We start from the raw sequence: 17,107 nt of genomic DNA, 5'->3' as shown, positions 1-17,107 counted from the left end.
TACACATCGCCCCCCGTTCGCAGGAACTGGACCAAAGTAATCGGAGCCCAGCTCACCACCACTCTCAGCGACTCCCCACGACCTACACCACAGATGCCAATGCCTTGGCCCACAACCTCCACCAATGGATCACCGACTGTGCCAACACCCTAGCCCCCCTAAGGAAACCCACCTGCAAACACCACCACAAGAGACCCAACTGGTTCTCCCCCGACCTCCAAGAATCCACAAGCGCATGCAGACGACTCAGGAGAAAGTGGAGAAGCAGTAAAAGCCCACAGACCACAAGGCCTTCAGGGGCACCCTCACAATACATCTCTGACTCAATAGAGCAGGTAGAAAATCGGCCATTCAGGGGAGAATCAACACCAGTTCACACAGCAAGGAACTCTTAACCATAGTGGAGAAACTCAAAAAACCTTGCACGGAGTCCACCAACATCCCATCCTCCCAGGACCTTTGCAATAAACTTTCAAACGATCCCCCCCCCCCCCCCCCACAAAACCAGCACCACCATGGACTACAGCCACCAACCAATCATGAACCACTGGACCCTCCACATGTTCATGAATACCATCCACTCCGGTGCACCATCGGACCCATGCCCCTACAACATCCCTAATCGAACCGGCACCACCATTACACCCGAACTATGCAGCACCATCAACTGCTCCATTGAGACCGCCACCTTCCCTGGCACCTAGGAACATGCAGAGATAAATCCCCTACTGAATAAGCCTTCTGCAGACCTAACTGATCTGAACAACTATAAGCCGATCTCCCTGCTCCCTTTTCTAGCCATGGTAATTGAGAAAGTGATCAACGCACAGCTCACCGTCTTCGAGACCAACCACATCCTCGACCCCTCCCAGTCTGGATTCTGGAGCAAACCACAGCACCGAAACTGCACTCCTAGCAGCCACATATGACATCCACTCTCTACTCGACTGCGGCGAGACAGCATCCCTCATCCGCCTCAACCTCCCCACCGCCTTCAACACTGTCTCCCATACCACCTTGTGCACCAGACTACACAACGCCGGCATCTACGGGAAAGCCCTGGGTGGATTCGATCCTTCCTCACTGGCAGAACCCAGAGAGTCAAACTCCCACCCTTTATCTCAATGTCTACTGAAACCGGATGCGGAGTGCCCCAGGGATCCTCTCTGAGCCCCACACTCTTCAACACCTACATGGCCCTGTTTGCCAGAATCGCCAAACACCACAGGCTGAACATTGTCTCAGATGCGGACGACACACAGCTCATTCTCTCCCTCACCGACAAACCATTCACAGCCAAATAGGACTTTCACAACGGGATGAGAGACAGCTGCCTCAAGCTCAACTCAGACAGGACGGAGATCCTCATTGTGGGCCACACGCTTCTGCATGGGATGACTCCTGGGGGCCTAGCACCAATGGAACTGCCCCCTCTCCTACCAACCACGCACGCAATCTTGGCATCATCCTCGACTCGTCACTTTCCATGACCCGCGAAGTCAACACCATGTCATCTACTTGCTTTCACACTCTCTGCCTAACCTGGAAGATCTTCAAGTGGATACCTATTGATGCAAGAAGGACAGTCACCCACGCACTTCTCAGCAGTAAACTCGACTGCGGCAACGCTCTCTATGCCAAAATCAACAAGAAACCCCAAACTAGACTTCAGAGAATACAGAATGTCTTGCCCAGACTGATTCTGGACATCCCCAGCCACAGCCACATCTCCGCCTACCTGAGAGACCTACATTGGCTCCCCATCAACAAACGCATCACTTTCAAGCTCCTGACACGCATACAAGGCCCTTCACATCATTTTACTTATCTACCTCAACCACCACCTCTCCTTCTACACATCCTCCAGGCAACTCCACTCTGCTCAACTGGACCTCGCCACCATCCCCAGGATCAGGAAGAACAAGGCCAGAGGAAGATTCTTCTCCCACCTTGCTGCGCAGGCCTGGAACACGATGCTGCTCCACCTCTGGCAGTCCCCCTCACTGGCTCAGTTCAGGAAGGACCTCAAGACCTGGCTCTCCGACCATCCCACGTCTCCCAGCCAGCACCCTGAGACCCCCTGCCCCCGAGTGATAAGCCGTGCTTTATAAGTGCTGATTGATTGTCAGAGGTGAGAGGTTCCCCATCTATTTAGCTCGTTCAGCTAATTGGATAATCTGGGTAAGCAGCCCCAGAATGTCCAGATGTTTATCCTGACGCGCCCTTCAGGAGTGGTCAATACCCTTCTTGGAATTCCTTGGGTATTCAGCAAAAAGGTGCACATTTTAGGGTTAAGATCAGGGGTCAATGCAACCTTGCCACCTACTGTGGGAATAGGGCATTCGGCTCGCAAGCGGGCCCAGACCTCCTTATCAAGTGGTTGGCGGATTTTGCTGGCTATGTAATCTGCAATTTTTTGGTCTGGTCGCCATTCCAAGGACCTAGGGTGGGAGAACCCTTTGCTTCAAACATCTTGGACCCATTATAATCCCCCTCATAGGGTTTGAAGCTGTCGAAGCCAGACGCCAAGGGCTTCCATCATTGCAGTCCTCATCAGAGGAAGCATCGTAAGGACTGATCGCTAAGGGTGAAGCACAAGAAATATGCATGAGATGGTGAGGAGTCATGTAAAGTTCTTTAGGGACATGTTACGGTTGCCAGTCATGCGAAGAGTGATATGCACGCTTTCCAGGCTTTGGTATACGGAAATGATGTCATCATTTTTGGTCTGACTATGCTGTTGGGTAGCCGACAAAACTGATTTAAGGTTAGCGGAATGCATGCGTAGTTTAAAGCCGAATTGCAGAAGGGCAGGTCCAGGGAAAAAAAAACATTGTAAACCAATAGGTCTTGCATGCACGATTTCTATTGGATTTGGCAGTTTCTTTTAGCCATGCTGTACTGCAGCAGGAAAGTAATAAAAAACAAATAAAATAAAAGCTGTATTAAGCGGACAGCGCTAAGTTTTTGAATATACTTTTAACCCGTAGGGTGAGTGGGGCGAGCTGGTCTCGTCCTCGCACCCATTCCTGTGTGACAGGGACATGGCCAGCTTGTCCTGCACCCGTGGGCCTCCCTCCCACACCCCATAGTCGGGTATGTAAGGGGAATCTCTTCCACCCGGACCCCCCCGATTCCCTCCCCCTCAAGTGACATCTGATGATGTCCGTACGTGATTGCGTGCGGACCTCATCAGAAGTCACCTCCCATCGCGCTGGAAGCAAAGAGAAATGCTCAGCATTTCTCTTACGCTTGGGAAGAGGGGGCAGTCGCAGTCAGAGGCATGAAAGGAAAGGCCTTTCCTTTCCTCTCATGTCTCTGCAAGCATTTCTGACACGAGACACCAGGGATTTTTTTTTTTTTTTTTTTTTTTTTTTTTAGACTTGCGTATAAGGGGAATGGCCCCTTGGGCAAGTGCCGCTCCCCAAGGGGGCAAAATATTTTTAGGCCTTTTCTGCCTCCCAACCCCGGGGGCAGATTAGCATATTATAATTAGGCAGATCTGCCCCCAGAGGGGCAGAAACCCCTAGACACCAGAGATCTATATATTTTTTTATTTACTTTGTTTTTATGTATGGGGAGTGACCTCTTAGGCAAGGGTCGCTCCCCTGGGGGGCAAATTGTATTTAGGCCAATCTGCCCCCAAGGGCGGCAGAAACCACTTAGGCACCAGGGATTGATGTGTGTTTTGTTTGGGGGGGCAACCCCTTGGGCAAAGGTCGCTCCCCATGGGGGCACATTACTGTTGGCCATATCTCGGCCTATTTTTGGAAGGCCCATCTGCCCTCAAGTGGGGCAGAAAGCCCACCAGAGACCAGGGAAGATTTTTTTTTTCTCAAAATAAGAGGGTGGGGGTATGGCCATACCCCCAACCCAAATAAAGGGGGCAAAGTTCTTCCGCCCACTAGATATATATATCTCCAGATTGCCTGGAGTCTGAGAATTGTGCTATATAGTTCATGAAGCCACTGAATATACTTCTTCAGGACAAATGTCTGCTTTCTTGGCAAGTATCAAGCCATTTTTGTCATAAGCAAAGATGAGACTGCTTCAAACTTATAATAAATCTCCATGGCAAATTCATCAAAATATTTCTACAGCACCCCTCATCAACGGAAAGGCGTAAGGTACAGGGTGAAGGAAAGGAGAGAAAAGGCACAGTATGGATAACATTGAAGATCACCACACCTATTATACTACCCTTCAGATTCTAATCTAATGATCTGAGGCACATCCTACATCAAGCCCTGACCCTTAAAGGGGAAGTAACTCAACTCAAGATAGAATATTTGTGTCACTCTCCTTGATCAGCCATAATTTACTACACAGTATATATATATATATATATATATATATATATATGTGTGTGTGTGTGTGTATATGGCTTTGTTCCCTCAGCCTAATAAAACAGTCTGTCCTCACCCAATAGGGATGCATCATCCATCTTTAAAACAATCAGCTCCTTTTTTGACTAACTGCAATAGTTGTCTTTTGTTTATATTACATTTGCCATAATCTGGTAATGTTGTGATTCTTTCACAATTCAACGCTGTTACCCCTTTAGTTCACTGCATGCAGGATCAGTTTTCTTCCTGCTGATTTGGCCAGTTGGGCAATCGTACCTATGACTATGTCCCCCCCTTCTCACTTGCTAGCTTGCAGACCCTGTCTACCCTTGCTGGGAAGGAGCGGGTACACAGATTCAAGTTGTATCTTTTCAAAGGCAGCCACATATCTGTCTCAATGTGGGAAGGTACTGCATCCCTACCTTGCGTTGTCTTTAAGCATTTGGGTTTTCCTGCATATGACGCAAGCGGAGGCCTGAGATTTACATAATTGTTTTCCTCTTGTTCTTCTTATCTTCTTTAGAAGGCATTGAAAGTGTTCCTCTTGACTGGGTTTTTCTGTCACGGTGAACAGCAGTAGTAAGTTTGCGCACATTTTGGGGGTGTTTTCAGACTGCCACCATAGCTTACCTCTATGGTAAGAAAGAATGGTCTGCAAGCCAGCCTGTTCTTCTTATGATGCTACTTCCCAAATTGTCTTGATTAATGTAGGTGGGGGAGGGAGTACATGTTGGGCAGTCACTGTTTATTTCTGATCCTCTCTGCTTCTCCGACCTTCTGGCCATCTGCATATCTAGGCTCTGCAACCAAAGAGTCCCTCACAATGGTGTCTTTCCCAGCCTTATGCTCTTACCTTCAGGGCAGGTATTGGATGGGTGATTTTTTGGAACATCTTGTAGACTGAGTGGTGATGATGTATCTTGTTGTACCTGCAACTCTTGACTGAAGTTGATTGCTGAAATCATACCTGCGGGATAACGACTGCTTACTGCACTATACGCTTATATCTTGCACTCCAGCTGCCCCAGGAGCTGGAGTTCAAGATTCTTTAAAGTTCCACATTTTCTCAGGAACCTGGGAAGCTCTGTCCATGTTTTCTTGGACAGTCCAGCAAATTTCAAGGTTCTTATTTGAAAGGGATCAAGATCACTTCAGAAGAGCAATGTAGACTACTGTGTATCGTAGTTAATAGGTCACTGTAAAGCTTCCTTCTGTAAGGGTAGAAAGGCATTGCTTGATATATTAGTCTGAACAGAGAGTAAACTGGTAAATTGCATAGTTGAGCAGCATGTCCTAATGCAGATGAAGCATGTTCTTGGGAAAGAAGGTTAGTTATGTTTTGGGAAATGCGAACTGAATAGAAGAATGTTTATGAATCTAGTGTTGTGTATGTATGCTTTCGTCTGCTCATCGCCAGCAAGTACTGAACTGCTGCCAATCATGTTATCAGGTTGTTGTCAGGCTGTCTTAAGTGTATACTACTGTAACTCCAGTGGTAAGGAGATTGTTGTGCATGGCTTTCTGAATGTGATGAAGGTTGCAGAAAAGGAGGACTGCAACGTTTTCAAGGGTTGACTCCACACACAGCTGTTTTATATTCCTGATACCCATTGGTAGTTTTGACAGTAAGAACAAATAGCTTTGTAGGCGACATCTTTGAAGCAAAGCACAGTGGGACTTGAACTAGCAATTATCTACACAGTGGGTGCTCGGGGTAAAGATGATAATGTGATTTAGTGAAAACTGTTTTCCATTTATGTATGGTGTGTTTATATGATTTCGGAGACTGGTGCTCCATTTAGGATGTGGTCTGTGGCTGGGGTAGTGCTTTTGGATATATATGGATTCTCTATGGAGAGAATTACATTTCAGTTAGCACATGGTCTTGGAATGCTTTCACTTGGGTTTTTTGTTTGAGTGTAGTCAGCCTCTGCTCCTGGTGTGGGCTTGCCGTAGATTTGTTAGGTTTAAAGCAGGGTTTAAAATATGAACTGTCCTTTAGTGTTAAAAGTTTAGGGTGGGACAGGTTGAATACTCTATATAATATCTATGGGACTATATAAGCATGGCTTGTCCAGTAATTTTTAGGATGTTCACCTATTGTAATTGGTCATTTCACTTTAATCCTGTACTGTATCTAAATGCCAGTGTTTATTGAGGAATCTCAAAGCAAATCTTATCTTGTGGCCTCTTCTGAAGAGACCTTTCTCAGTTATTATCTTCAAGGTGGCTGCTTGGGTTATAGGCATTACTCCTTTCTCACCAGAGAGCTAAGAATAGTAATTATCTTGTTTTCATTGTGAGTGGTCTGTATAAAGGTAATCTGTGTTCATAATGCAAACTGGTTACACAGCATGATTGTTTGTTCCAGGCAAGAACAGATTGTGGATGGGAACTCCTTCTCTGGTTGTGATCATGGACTGTGTAGTCGTTATCCATTGATTGAGTAATATCACAGCTGATTTGATTTAGTTGAGTAATTACATTGGCAAGAGCCCTTTCAGGATTCTTATTCTCATTACACAGCAATGTGTGCATAAAAAGACTTTCTTGGGCAGAGCTAAAAAAAGATATAATATTCTTACATGACTTACCCTCTGGATAAGCAAGTTTGTGTTGCTACGTGAATCTATCATATGTAGCAGACATTCGATAAACTAGGAGCGGCCATTGAAGTCTGGTGCATTCTGATAATTGAGACCAAGTATGACAGCTCACATCATTTGAAGAGCCATTTGATGTTTTTCCTCAATACGCAGATGAAATGGAAAACTTGTCAAGTTATTGTAGGTGGGTGAGAGGTCAGCACATTAGCTGTCGAACTGTATAGGTAAGAAATTATTGGACTGCTCTGTTTAAGTTAGTAAAACGTGAGAGTTGATTACAGATACTCTACTTTCTAGTAATAGTTTGACAGAAACCTTTAGAACAGGTTTGTCCATGCTTTTAGATGAGGTGGTGGATGTTTGAACGGCTGGGTTTAACAAGACACAGACAAAGATGGAAGATGACAGAGTTCTTTGCGACCACTCTGCATGTGCTGCAGAATGGAGGCACATTCTATATGTTCTTCCCTAGTACTGAATGCCATTACTTTAGAGAGCCTGTTCTCTCCTCATTTATATCAGCAATACATGTTGTAATTTGTCTTATCTTGTCAGTGTCTGAGTTTGTTTTTTGCCTCTTGTTTATTTTAGGTACATGGGAATTGGACTTTCAGCACAAGGAGTCAATATGAACAGGTTGCCTGGTAAGTCATCAAATATGTAATGGGAATTAATTCTTAATGCTTTGGCCTGGGCACGGCAGTGTAGCCTACTTTTTCGGGTGTGTCCTTTCCATCCTGTAGTCACTGAAGTATCGGAAATGTCAGTCCACCAACAATATTACACGTTTAACAACTCATAATGCAATGTGAGGAGTTTTATACTAAGCAGTTTGGTCCTACATCTGGTTATTTTTCCTTTTAAACTAGTATCATTTATCTTGGTATTTATCTCTGAATAAGTGCATTGAAGTGAGTTTTCACTATCAATGTGTGATGCACTCACTTTGAGGAAAGTAAACCTGATGAAATCTAGACTGCTTTCTGTGTTATCAAAGCTTGAAGGAAAGAGGCATAGAGCCACAGACCGTCTTACGTAGGACTTACAAAGCCCTAATAGAGATGCCTTCAACCCCAGTAAAATACTATTGCCCTGTGTGCTACTGATAAATCTACAATCCATTTAAGTAACTGGTGCCTTTGTGAACTATTCAGTGTATGTGTGCCTTAATTTATAAACCCATCTCCATGTTTAAGTGATTGGTAACTCTAGCCACTGTTGGTATATTTGTTACTTCGTTGTTGCCCTTGATTTGAGTGGTTGGCACCTCTCTCACATAAACTGAAGTCTCCCCTTTGTACTTCTCTCAGTTTGAGAAATGCACATCCGCTGCCCTGTGAACTGATTGTAGTGTGCACAGTGAAGTTTCTGCCGTATTCCATGCACAACCTTGAGTATTTAATCCCCGAAAACTAGTATGAGGTCTCATTCACACTGATGGGGGTAGGACCTGTACTCCAGAACACCTTAACTTTTGCAAACATTCACTCCTCTTCTTGAAAACACACGATAAACTAAAGCTAAATAATACCAAAACATGTGTCTGTAGCTACACCCTAAACGTATTTGACTGCATGCCTAACTCCATTCTTCACATCATCCCCTTTCAGATGGCTTCTGTTGGTCCCTCCCCCAAGTTGGTAAGAAGAAGGTGGGGAAGTAAAGGGAGTGTTAAGCCCTGTTAATAGTATCGCAAGAAGATGTCTCTATTGGATCCCCACAACATCTGTTTGTAGTGTCTGGGATCAGATGATGATGATGATGATGTTTGTTTGGCTTGTAACTATTGCTCCTCAATGCATCTAAAGGCCATAATGGAGTGGGAAGACCAAGTTATTTTTGGCAAGGACAACAGGGGCACTTCAGAGTGATCTCTCTCCTCTCATGTTAGTTTCCTGACATGAAGTGATCCACCACATGATCTCCCTCAAAAACAGTAAAATACACCTTTGGAAAATGTCCTTTCTGTCAAGGACACAGTCCTGCTTCTGAGACCAGTCAGAGGCATCACTGACCAACTCCAGTCTTCCTTTTCTTTGGGGTAGATTCAGGTTCTGAAGACATTGAAGCCGAGGTTATGACTCCATCTGCTGACCATTCTCAGATCATAGCCTTTTGATTAGTTATGACATTTTCAGGATGGCCTGCAACTTTCTGGGCTACTCACCAAAAGGGGCCTGATCTTCCAGGATTAGTGATTCAAGTGATGCAGCCCTGATACTACCCCCCAACTGTGACTTCATAGGCTCTGACCCTAATGCAGCTTCTCCAGTATTGTATTTTTCATAGATTCACATGCTTTAATTTTTCCTCTCATCTTGGTGGGAGTCCCACTGTAATAGTAATATATGGGGTGTTAAAGCATTAATCTTAAAACCCCACAGAAAACAATAGAACTTACTAGCCAATTCACATTGTTTTGAAACATCCAGCCTTCAACCAATCAGAGCAGAGACCCTGAAGCATTCATCCCCTGCAAAGCCACCATACCTCAGATTTCTGACAGCACGTCATGTGTCAGGGAGTCTTCCTGAGGTCTGCTCAGTCACTGTGTTTCACAGCTCAACTTTGGAGCTGACCGCTCTCCAGTTAATATTTAAACCTACAGGAAACATTTGAGGTACAGTTTGTAATTGTGTTCGCTTTTTTCGGCATGTCTGAGGGCTCCAAAAGAAGGCTTTTCAGGCCTTGTAAGTCCTGTGGGAGTTCCAGGCTGTTCTCAGGAGACCTTCACAAGGAGAGCCTATACTGTCTGTACCCTCAACACAAGACTAATGAGGCAAATGCTGCACTTTCTTCTGTAAACCCTCAAACATCGTGAGGGCCGACTGCTCCTTTGGTTACAGAAAAAGAAGGCACACTCTGATTCAGACTTTGAGTGTGAGGAGAAGGGACGTTCCTTCTCAAAAATAGAAAAGAGGAGGGTTCCCCCTCATCTGACAGAGACTCCTAAGAGGGCTAAGTCTAATACTAGAAAGACCAGTACTGAGAGGACAAGAAGCAAAGAGCAGGCTGGACCTTCTCCCTCTCATGGAAGACTTGTTTCCTCACCCTCATCTTCTCCCATAAGTGCTTTCAAGGAGCTACTGACAATGAAAATGTGCCCATCTATGGATCCGTGGACGAAGATCACCCTGTCGAGGACCGCTGCTTTGTCTGAGGTATTCCATCCTATGCCTCTGACAATGGCAACATCAACTCCTGCAACCAGGACGACAACGACAACAACTACTACTACATCGTCGACAAAGAGAGTGACGACTGCATCGTCATTGTCGATGAGACTGTCTTCTCCGATGGCAAGGACTTCATCAGCGGGTACATCAACATTGTCAGCTTCATCTGATGTCCTTCCGTTGATGAGGATTCCATCTGAGGCTACGTGGTCGACGACCCCATAGCCTGCACAGTCTGTGATCCTGTCGACGACTGCGAGGGAAACATTCTCTGCCAAGGGCATAACATCATCTATGTCACAGACATTTCAAAGTTTCTTTTTTACCACCAGTGTGTCTCTGCTGGAAATGCAGGAATCTGGGGAGAAAAAGTCTTTTAGGTCCAGAATATAGTTTTTCTCAGCTTAACGTCAAGTGCGTAGAGACTGAGGATGAGGAGGCAGACCAAGATCAGCCTACTTATCTGGAGGGCTACTTTTCTTTCTCTGACAGGAACTGTCAATAGGCTCAACAGTATGATAGATTTCAGGAACATTAACTATATGAGGAACCAGAAGAAGAGCAACATGTGCAAGATCACCCCATCGTGATTCCAGGGCCATTGGTCACAGATGATGCGCATGATGATCAGTAATTATTACAATAGGTCTCAGATGACAGTGCCCCGGCTCATTGAGCATCTGCAAGACAAGAAGTTCTGGAGGCTGCCTCTGCACTAAGGAGCCCCTGATCCATGCCATCGAGAGAGAGACCTGTGCTGCCTCGTATTACTATAAGAGACATCTTAGCTGGTAAGACTGTGATCAGCAGCTTGAGGAAGAGAAAATTCATTTTGATTCAGAGGACCATCCTGAATGGGACAATTATGTAGCCTCAATGTCAGCCTCACCTACTCCTCCTCTGGCAGATTTGCTGCCAGCCGATATTGGTGGCCTCCATGATATCTTAGAGAGGGCGTCCAAATGCTTAGATCGTCCGCTCCCAGCGAAGCACACATAGTGTTTTTTTATACTCCTTCAAAGCAGAGGTCCAGCTCACAACATGATCCATCTCTTGTAGATTTTATCTGGCAGAAGGGATTAAAACTAATAAAAACACTGACTTCAGTAATGGCAGTCACCGCGAAGTTTGACCAGAAATACAAGGCTCCGCATAATTCTCCAACATGCCTGATTGGTCAGCCCAGACCGGACTCGGTCATAATGCAAGCGGCACAACGACGGGTGAAAAGCCCATCATTGCTGTGCACGGCCCCACCTGATAAGGACTGGACAATATTGGCAAGCAATTCTCTGTTCTGGTGGTGACTTCTGTTAGAGCCACCAGAGCTCTGGCCATCTTCGGGAGATAGAGATGTGGTCTTGTGTCGGTGTGCTTAGAACATCTCCCGGAGGGCAAGAAAAGAGGTTCTTGAAATCCTGATGGAAGGGGAGAAGACCTCTTCAGAAATAATTGATGTAGCATGGACATTTCATCCTCGGCCTTTCGGCAGATGGCTGGAGCGGCAGTATTGTATTGCAAGGCGTGGCTGAAAGTGACATAGTTTTCATCCAGTTACAATCAAAGGTCCTTGATATGCCCTTTGATGGGGAGAACCTGTTTGGAAAGCATGTGGACGATGCCTTGCAGTCCATAAAATCAGACATTGAGACTGCTCACTCACTTGGCACTCAGCAGAGGAGATTTCAGTCCTTTTGTGGCAGAGGCCAAGTTGTTTCCTAAATGCCATTGCAACAGACCAGGTATCAGCTCTACCTGCAGCAGGGTTTTCGAGCTCCGTGGCACAACAGTCATACAGGCCAACCGCTGCATCCGCCTACTCTGGACAACAAGTGCCTAATTGTCTTTCGACTGGAGGAAAGGCTCAAGATAGTTTCAGGAGACAATGATGAGATGCAGGCACCTGTTGTCTCAGTCCCACATCAATTTGTCAATCCCCTTTCCAAATTCCTAAATCACTGGAAACTCATCTCTTCCGAACGATGGTTGTTAGACATAACCCAACATGTTCACACTCTGTAATGTGTTCTAAAGCCTCCCACTCTCCCTCTGCGCAGATCATCACATAGTCATCTTTCATTTCTAAAAGAGGAGATTTGTTCGCTTTTAGCCAAGAACGCGACAGCAGAAGTACAACTAAGTCAATATGGGATTTTATTCCAATTTTTTTCCTCATCTGAAAGAAGTCATAAAGTGGAGGCAAGTGATGGATCTGAGACTCTTAAACAAATGCATCAAGAAACAGCCCTTCAGGATGTTATCCCTGCAGGAGATCCTGCAACTGGTGGAGACAGGCGAATTATATGACCTCCCTGGACCTCTAGATGCATATTTCCATTTCCCTATACGTCTGAAGGCCAGACAAATTCCACGATTCGAGGTGGCAGGGTGTCATTACTAGTCCAAAGTGCTCCCCTTTGGGTTGAGGTTGGCTCCCAGAATCTTAATGAATTTTTAGATTCTAGTGGTGGCTTTTTACAGACGTTCATGACGTTCATGACACCAGGTGATCCTGTACCTGCAGGACTGGTTAATAAAGCACCTCATTTATCACTTGGCACAATAGTTGACCCAAGTCTCTGTATGACTTTCAAATATCTGGGCCTCAAATTGAGCAACGAAAAATCCTCTCATATTCCATCCCAAGCAATTGTGTTTCTGGGAGCAATCCTGGACACAAAAGTGTCAAAAGCTTTTCCCATAAAGAAGACTCTCCGCTTAAGGCTAATCACGGAGTCCCTATCCGCATGAAACTTCACTTCTGACAGAAAGTACAAGTCCATGTTTGGGATGATGTTGTGTATCCCTTTAATTCCAAACTGTTGTCTTCGCATACAGCCTCTACAGGAGCTGCTCGATGCTCAATGAATCCAGTGCCAAGGATCCTTTGAGGACACGATTGATATATTCTGCAACGTTTTGGTGGACGATCATGGAGAATCTCTCGTATGGTTTCTCATTCCTTCCAATGAAAACCCAGGTGGTGATGACGGCGGACGCCTCCATAGAAGGATGGGGAACTCATTTATAAGACTTGGAGGTTCACAGAAAATGGTCTAATCAGGAAGCTTTGTCACAAATAAACCTCCTAAAGCTGAAATCAGTTTTCCTGGGCCTTCAGGCTTTCTTCCCAGCCTCCGCGACTCATCGGTTTTGGTGAGAACAGACAACACTACGACCATGTTTTACCTCACCAAACGGGGAGGGACAAGGTCCTAGGTTCTGTCAACACAAGTGCAATGGATATAATAATGGTTCCTAGACACCAAAATTGTCCTGAAAATAGAACGTGTCACAGGGGTTCAGAACAAATGGGCGGATACCCTAAGCAGAACAGACAGGCAATGCCACAAGTGGATGCTTACCCAACAATACTTAGGGTAGATTTTTCAGCTTTGGGGTTCTCCGAACCTGAATCTTTTTGCCACTCATTGTAACAAGAAGTGCAACCTGTATGTCAGCAGGTACTCTCAAACGGGGACTTGGGGAAACGCATTCCATTTCGTATGTACAGGAATGTTCGCTTGGAGTTCCCTCCATTTCCACTCATTCCGAAGGTCATTCGCAAAATGAAGGGGGTACCTTGCCGTCTCATACTTATAGCCCCAGTGTGGCCACAGCAGTATTGGTTCACCAAGATTCTTCGCCCACCAGAGTGCCCGCACATACAGTTCCAGCCAGCAGAGGATCTCCTGTCGAACAAGGAGTTACATGCAAAAAAAGAGCTCCTAAAAAAGGAGTGGGTCCAGTGCACTAGCTCCCTGTATAAATTGCCTTAATGAGATAACTAGGGGGACTGAACCGGAGGACATTGGACCCTAATCCTCCTAAAATAACACGTATATATACTAATAGTGGAAAAGTCCCTCTAAAACAATGTTAACATGTTTATCATAAGCAAAATGATTAAAGAATTCCAACGTTAGTAGTAATGAAACATGAGTCCGAAACAGCACATTGAGATATCCGACCAAATAGACAAGGTAAATCCGTAGTAACAGCACTAAGACGTCAAGCTGATCTTCATGAATCCTAATTTATTCAGAGTTTATAACATCGGTGATGAATCCATTACATTGATTTGGGAGCGTCGCCCAAACATCATTAGTGAGTCAGAAGCAACAGCACAGAAACATCAGCCAACACGTGTTTCGCCCCTAGCGGCACGTAAGCCGGGGCTTTCTCAAGGCTGGAAGAAAGATAGAACAAAATCCAAATGAGGATGATATACATAAAAAATACATAACTCAAAAGTGCATCTCATATAGAAAACTAAAAAATTCCAGTGAATAGGCGTAGTCATTGTTATTCTTGTGGTCCCAGAAAGAACATTCTTATGGAAACAAAGAGTGAAACGGCGCAAACAAGTAGGAGCCAGAATATACCAAGATGAGATGAAAAGAAAAAACCAATGTGCACATTACTTGTTAGTATTAAGCAAGCCGTTGTTGTGAAAAGTATTATAAATTCGAGCGAAAGGAGGAGAAAATGAATATGTAGAACAGAGAACGAACATGCAAGAAAGAGACAAACCCCTGTGAATGTGAGACCCTATGGGAAAATACATAAGAACATAGAAATACGGAAATTATAATATATTAGAATCATTTAGAAATGAAGTTAAAAAGTTAACACTAATGTAAAACTATAATATAAGTGGTTGAAAAATACCAGCTGTAAAAAGATAAACCATTAGCTATGAAAAGAAGTAAGTGAAACAAAAGATTATTGTATCAGGAAAAAACCCGAAGCAAGACTTGAGAAAACGAACTATATAACGGCTGGAAACATACCGAGTAATTTGTAGCAATATAGTTGTAATTAATATAAGCAAAATGTGAGTTCAAAATCTGGAAGATAATGCACAGAAAATATATACATATAGATGCAAGTCGAAATATACAATATATACAATAAAAAGCAAAAACTGAACTTTGTTATAGCAATAGATTCTGTTAATTGGTATTGTACCCGGTAAATTGTAAGATGCTGGCTACAGCGTAATGAGCATAACATAAACCGATAGGTGCCCGAAAAATATTCCGAGTTAATCCATTAAGCAATTGGCAAAAGGAAATTATGTTGGCGTAGTAATAGATAAAACTTAAACTAAAGAGAGAGACAGACTCGTGTTGTTATTATAGTCTATTTACATTGAAAAATGAAGAAGCTGTTATTCAGAAAGTAGCAACGGTGCAGTACTTAAAAGCACCGAACTCACCTCGAATGAGAGAACGCTGGGCGTATCCCAGGAAACGCGTCCGTCTCCTGAGTGAAGACCGGGACGCTCGTAAGAACATTGGGGATCTATTTATATAAAATGTACCGACGGGCGCAGGCAGTGCGGTACTAGTCCTACCCTCGTTGATTATGCCGAGGTGTAGAAAGTAAAGAAGGACTGATTCGGGACAAGAACAGATAGCGCCATTTTGAGGTCAGGAAAAGGTAATGTTGAACAATCGAAATGGATACAAAATAAGTAACACAGTGTTAAATCACCAGAAAATTAAAGTAAAACAAAGACTGGTGAATAAAGGGAAAATGACAACACATACCAATGTTACAGTGAGTTCATCAACCTTGGTTACCTCCTTACTTAGAGGTTGCTCATTTAAATGACCAATAGAAATCATTATAATAAATCAACATTAAGAGAAACTTTTATACACTTATAGTAAAATGGAGTGAAAACAAATCCATAAACAAAGTTATGATAGCCAATAATGCCATTCATGGTCTTGATTTAAACCTCGGTTGACTGTATCGTATTTGATAATGAGACGGCTTTCCTCCTGACGCATCCTTAAAGCCTTGTTGCCGCCTCTTGCAGATGATATAATATGGCGAAGTCCACAAAACGTGAAAGTACGCTGGTGCGAGTGGAATGCAGTGTAATGTTCTACTAATGGTGCTTTGGTGTCCAGTTTCAATATATTTCGGTAATGTTCTTGGATCCTTAATTTTAAGGACCGAATGGTACTACCTATATAGGTTTGATTACAAGGGCACCAAATGGCATAAACAACATAAGAACTCTCACAATTGATGAAATCATTAATGTAATGAGTGAGATTATTGATGATGACACTTGTGGATTTAGAGAGGCCCAATTTACAGATGGAGCAACTTGTACACACATAAAAACCCTTTGGTTTAGGTGGTAAAAAGGTGGAAACTGTTTTTTCTTGATAAAAAGATGGGCAAAGTTTGTTGCGAAGGTTAGGGGCCCGTCTGAACCCAATTTGGGGAGAGTCGGTGATATATTGACTGATGGAGGGATTATTCTGTAGTAGATACCAATGTTTGCGTAATAATTTACGAATCCGATGATGACCATTGTGAAATACAGTGATGAATCTGATTGACCGCTGTTTATTGATCTGTTTAGATTTGTTAAGTAATTGATTGCGATCCATGCCCCTCACGTTAGCCTTGGTAGTGTTGAGTATAGTTGGATTATAACCTCTTACAGTGAGTCTATCGATGATTTGGTTGGCGGCTATATCAAAGTCAGTAATATTTTCCGGAAAATCACAGCAGCTAATTCTATTCTTCATGCTACCAGCTGTCATCCCTCCAGTACGATTCGTAATATTCCAAAAGGGGAACTACGTAGAGCCAGACTTAACTGTTCCAATATTACTGACTTTGATATAGCCGCCAACCAAATCATCGATAGACTCACTGTAAGAGGTTATAATCCAACTATACTCAACACTACCAAGGCTAACGTGAGGGGCATGGATCGCAATCAATTACTTAACAAATCTAAACAGATCAATAAACAGCGGTCAATCAGATTCATCACTGTATTTCACAATGGTCATCATCGGATTCGTAAATTATTACGCAAACATTGGTATCTACTACAGAATAATCCCTCCATCAGTCAATATATCACCGACTCTCCCCAAATTGGGTTCAGACGGGCCCCTAACCTTCGCAACAAACTTTGCCCATCTTTTTATCAAGAAAAAAC

General features: G+C 44.0%; 1 protein-coding gene across 1 annotated transcript in view; it reads left to right on the top strand.

Moving 5' to 3' along the window:
* The window catches only part of RANBP10 (RAN binding protein 10), a 557,257-nt gene that overhangs the window by 162,987 nt on the left and 377,163 nt on the right, over positions 1–17,107 (top strand). Inside the window, exon 3 of the mRNA XM_069217570.1 lies at positions 7,544–7,596. Coding sequence (XP_069073671.1) covers positions 7,544–7,596 — 53 coding nt within the window. The remainder of the gene's footprint in view (positions 1–7,543; positions 7,597–17,107) is intronic.

The sequence above is a fragment of the Pleurodeles waltl genome, chromosome 12 (assembly GCF_031143425.1).
Source record: "Pleurodeles waltl isolate 20211129_DDA chromosome 12, aPleWal1.hap1.20221129, whole genome shotgun sequence".
Lineage (NCBI taxonomy): Eukaryota > Metazoa > Chordata > Amphibia > Caudata > Salamandridae > Pleurodeles > Pleurodeles waltl.
Note: the sequence above shows the minus strand (reverse complement) of the source record. Positions and strands in the feature narration are given on the sequence as shown.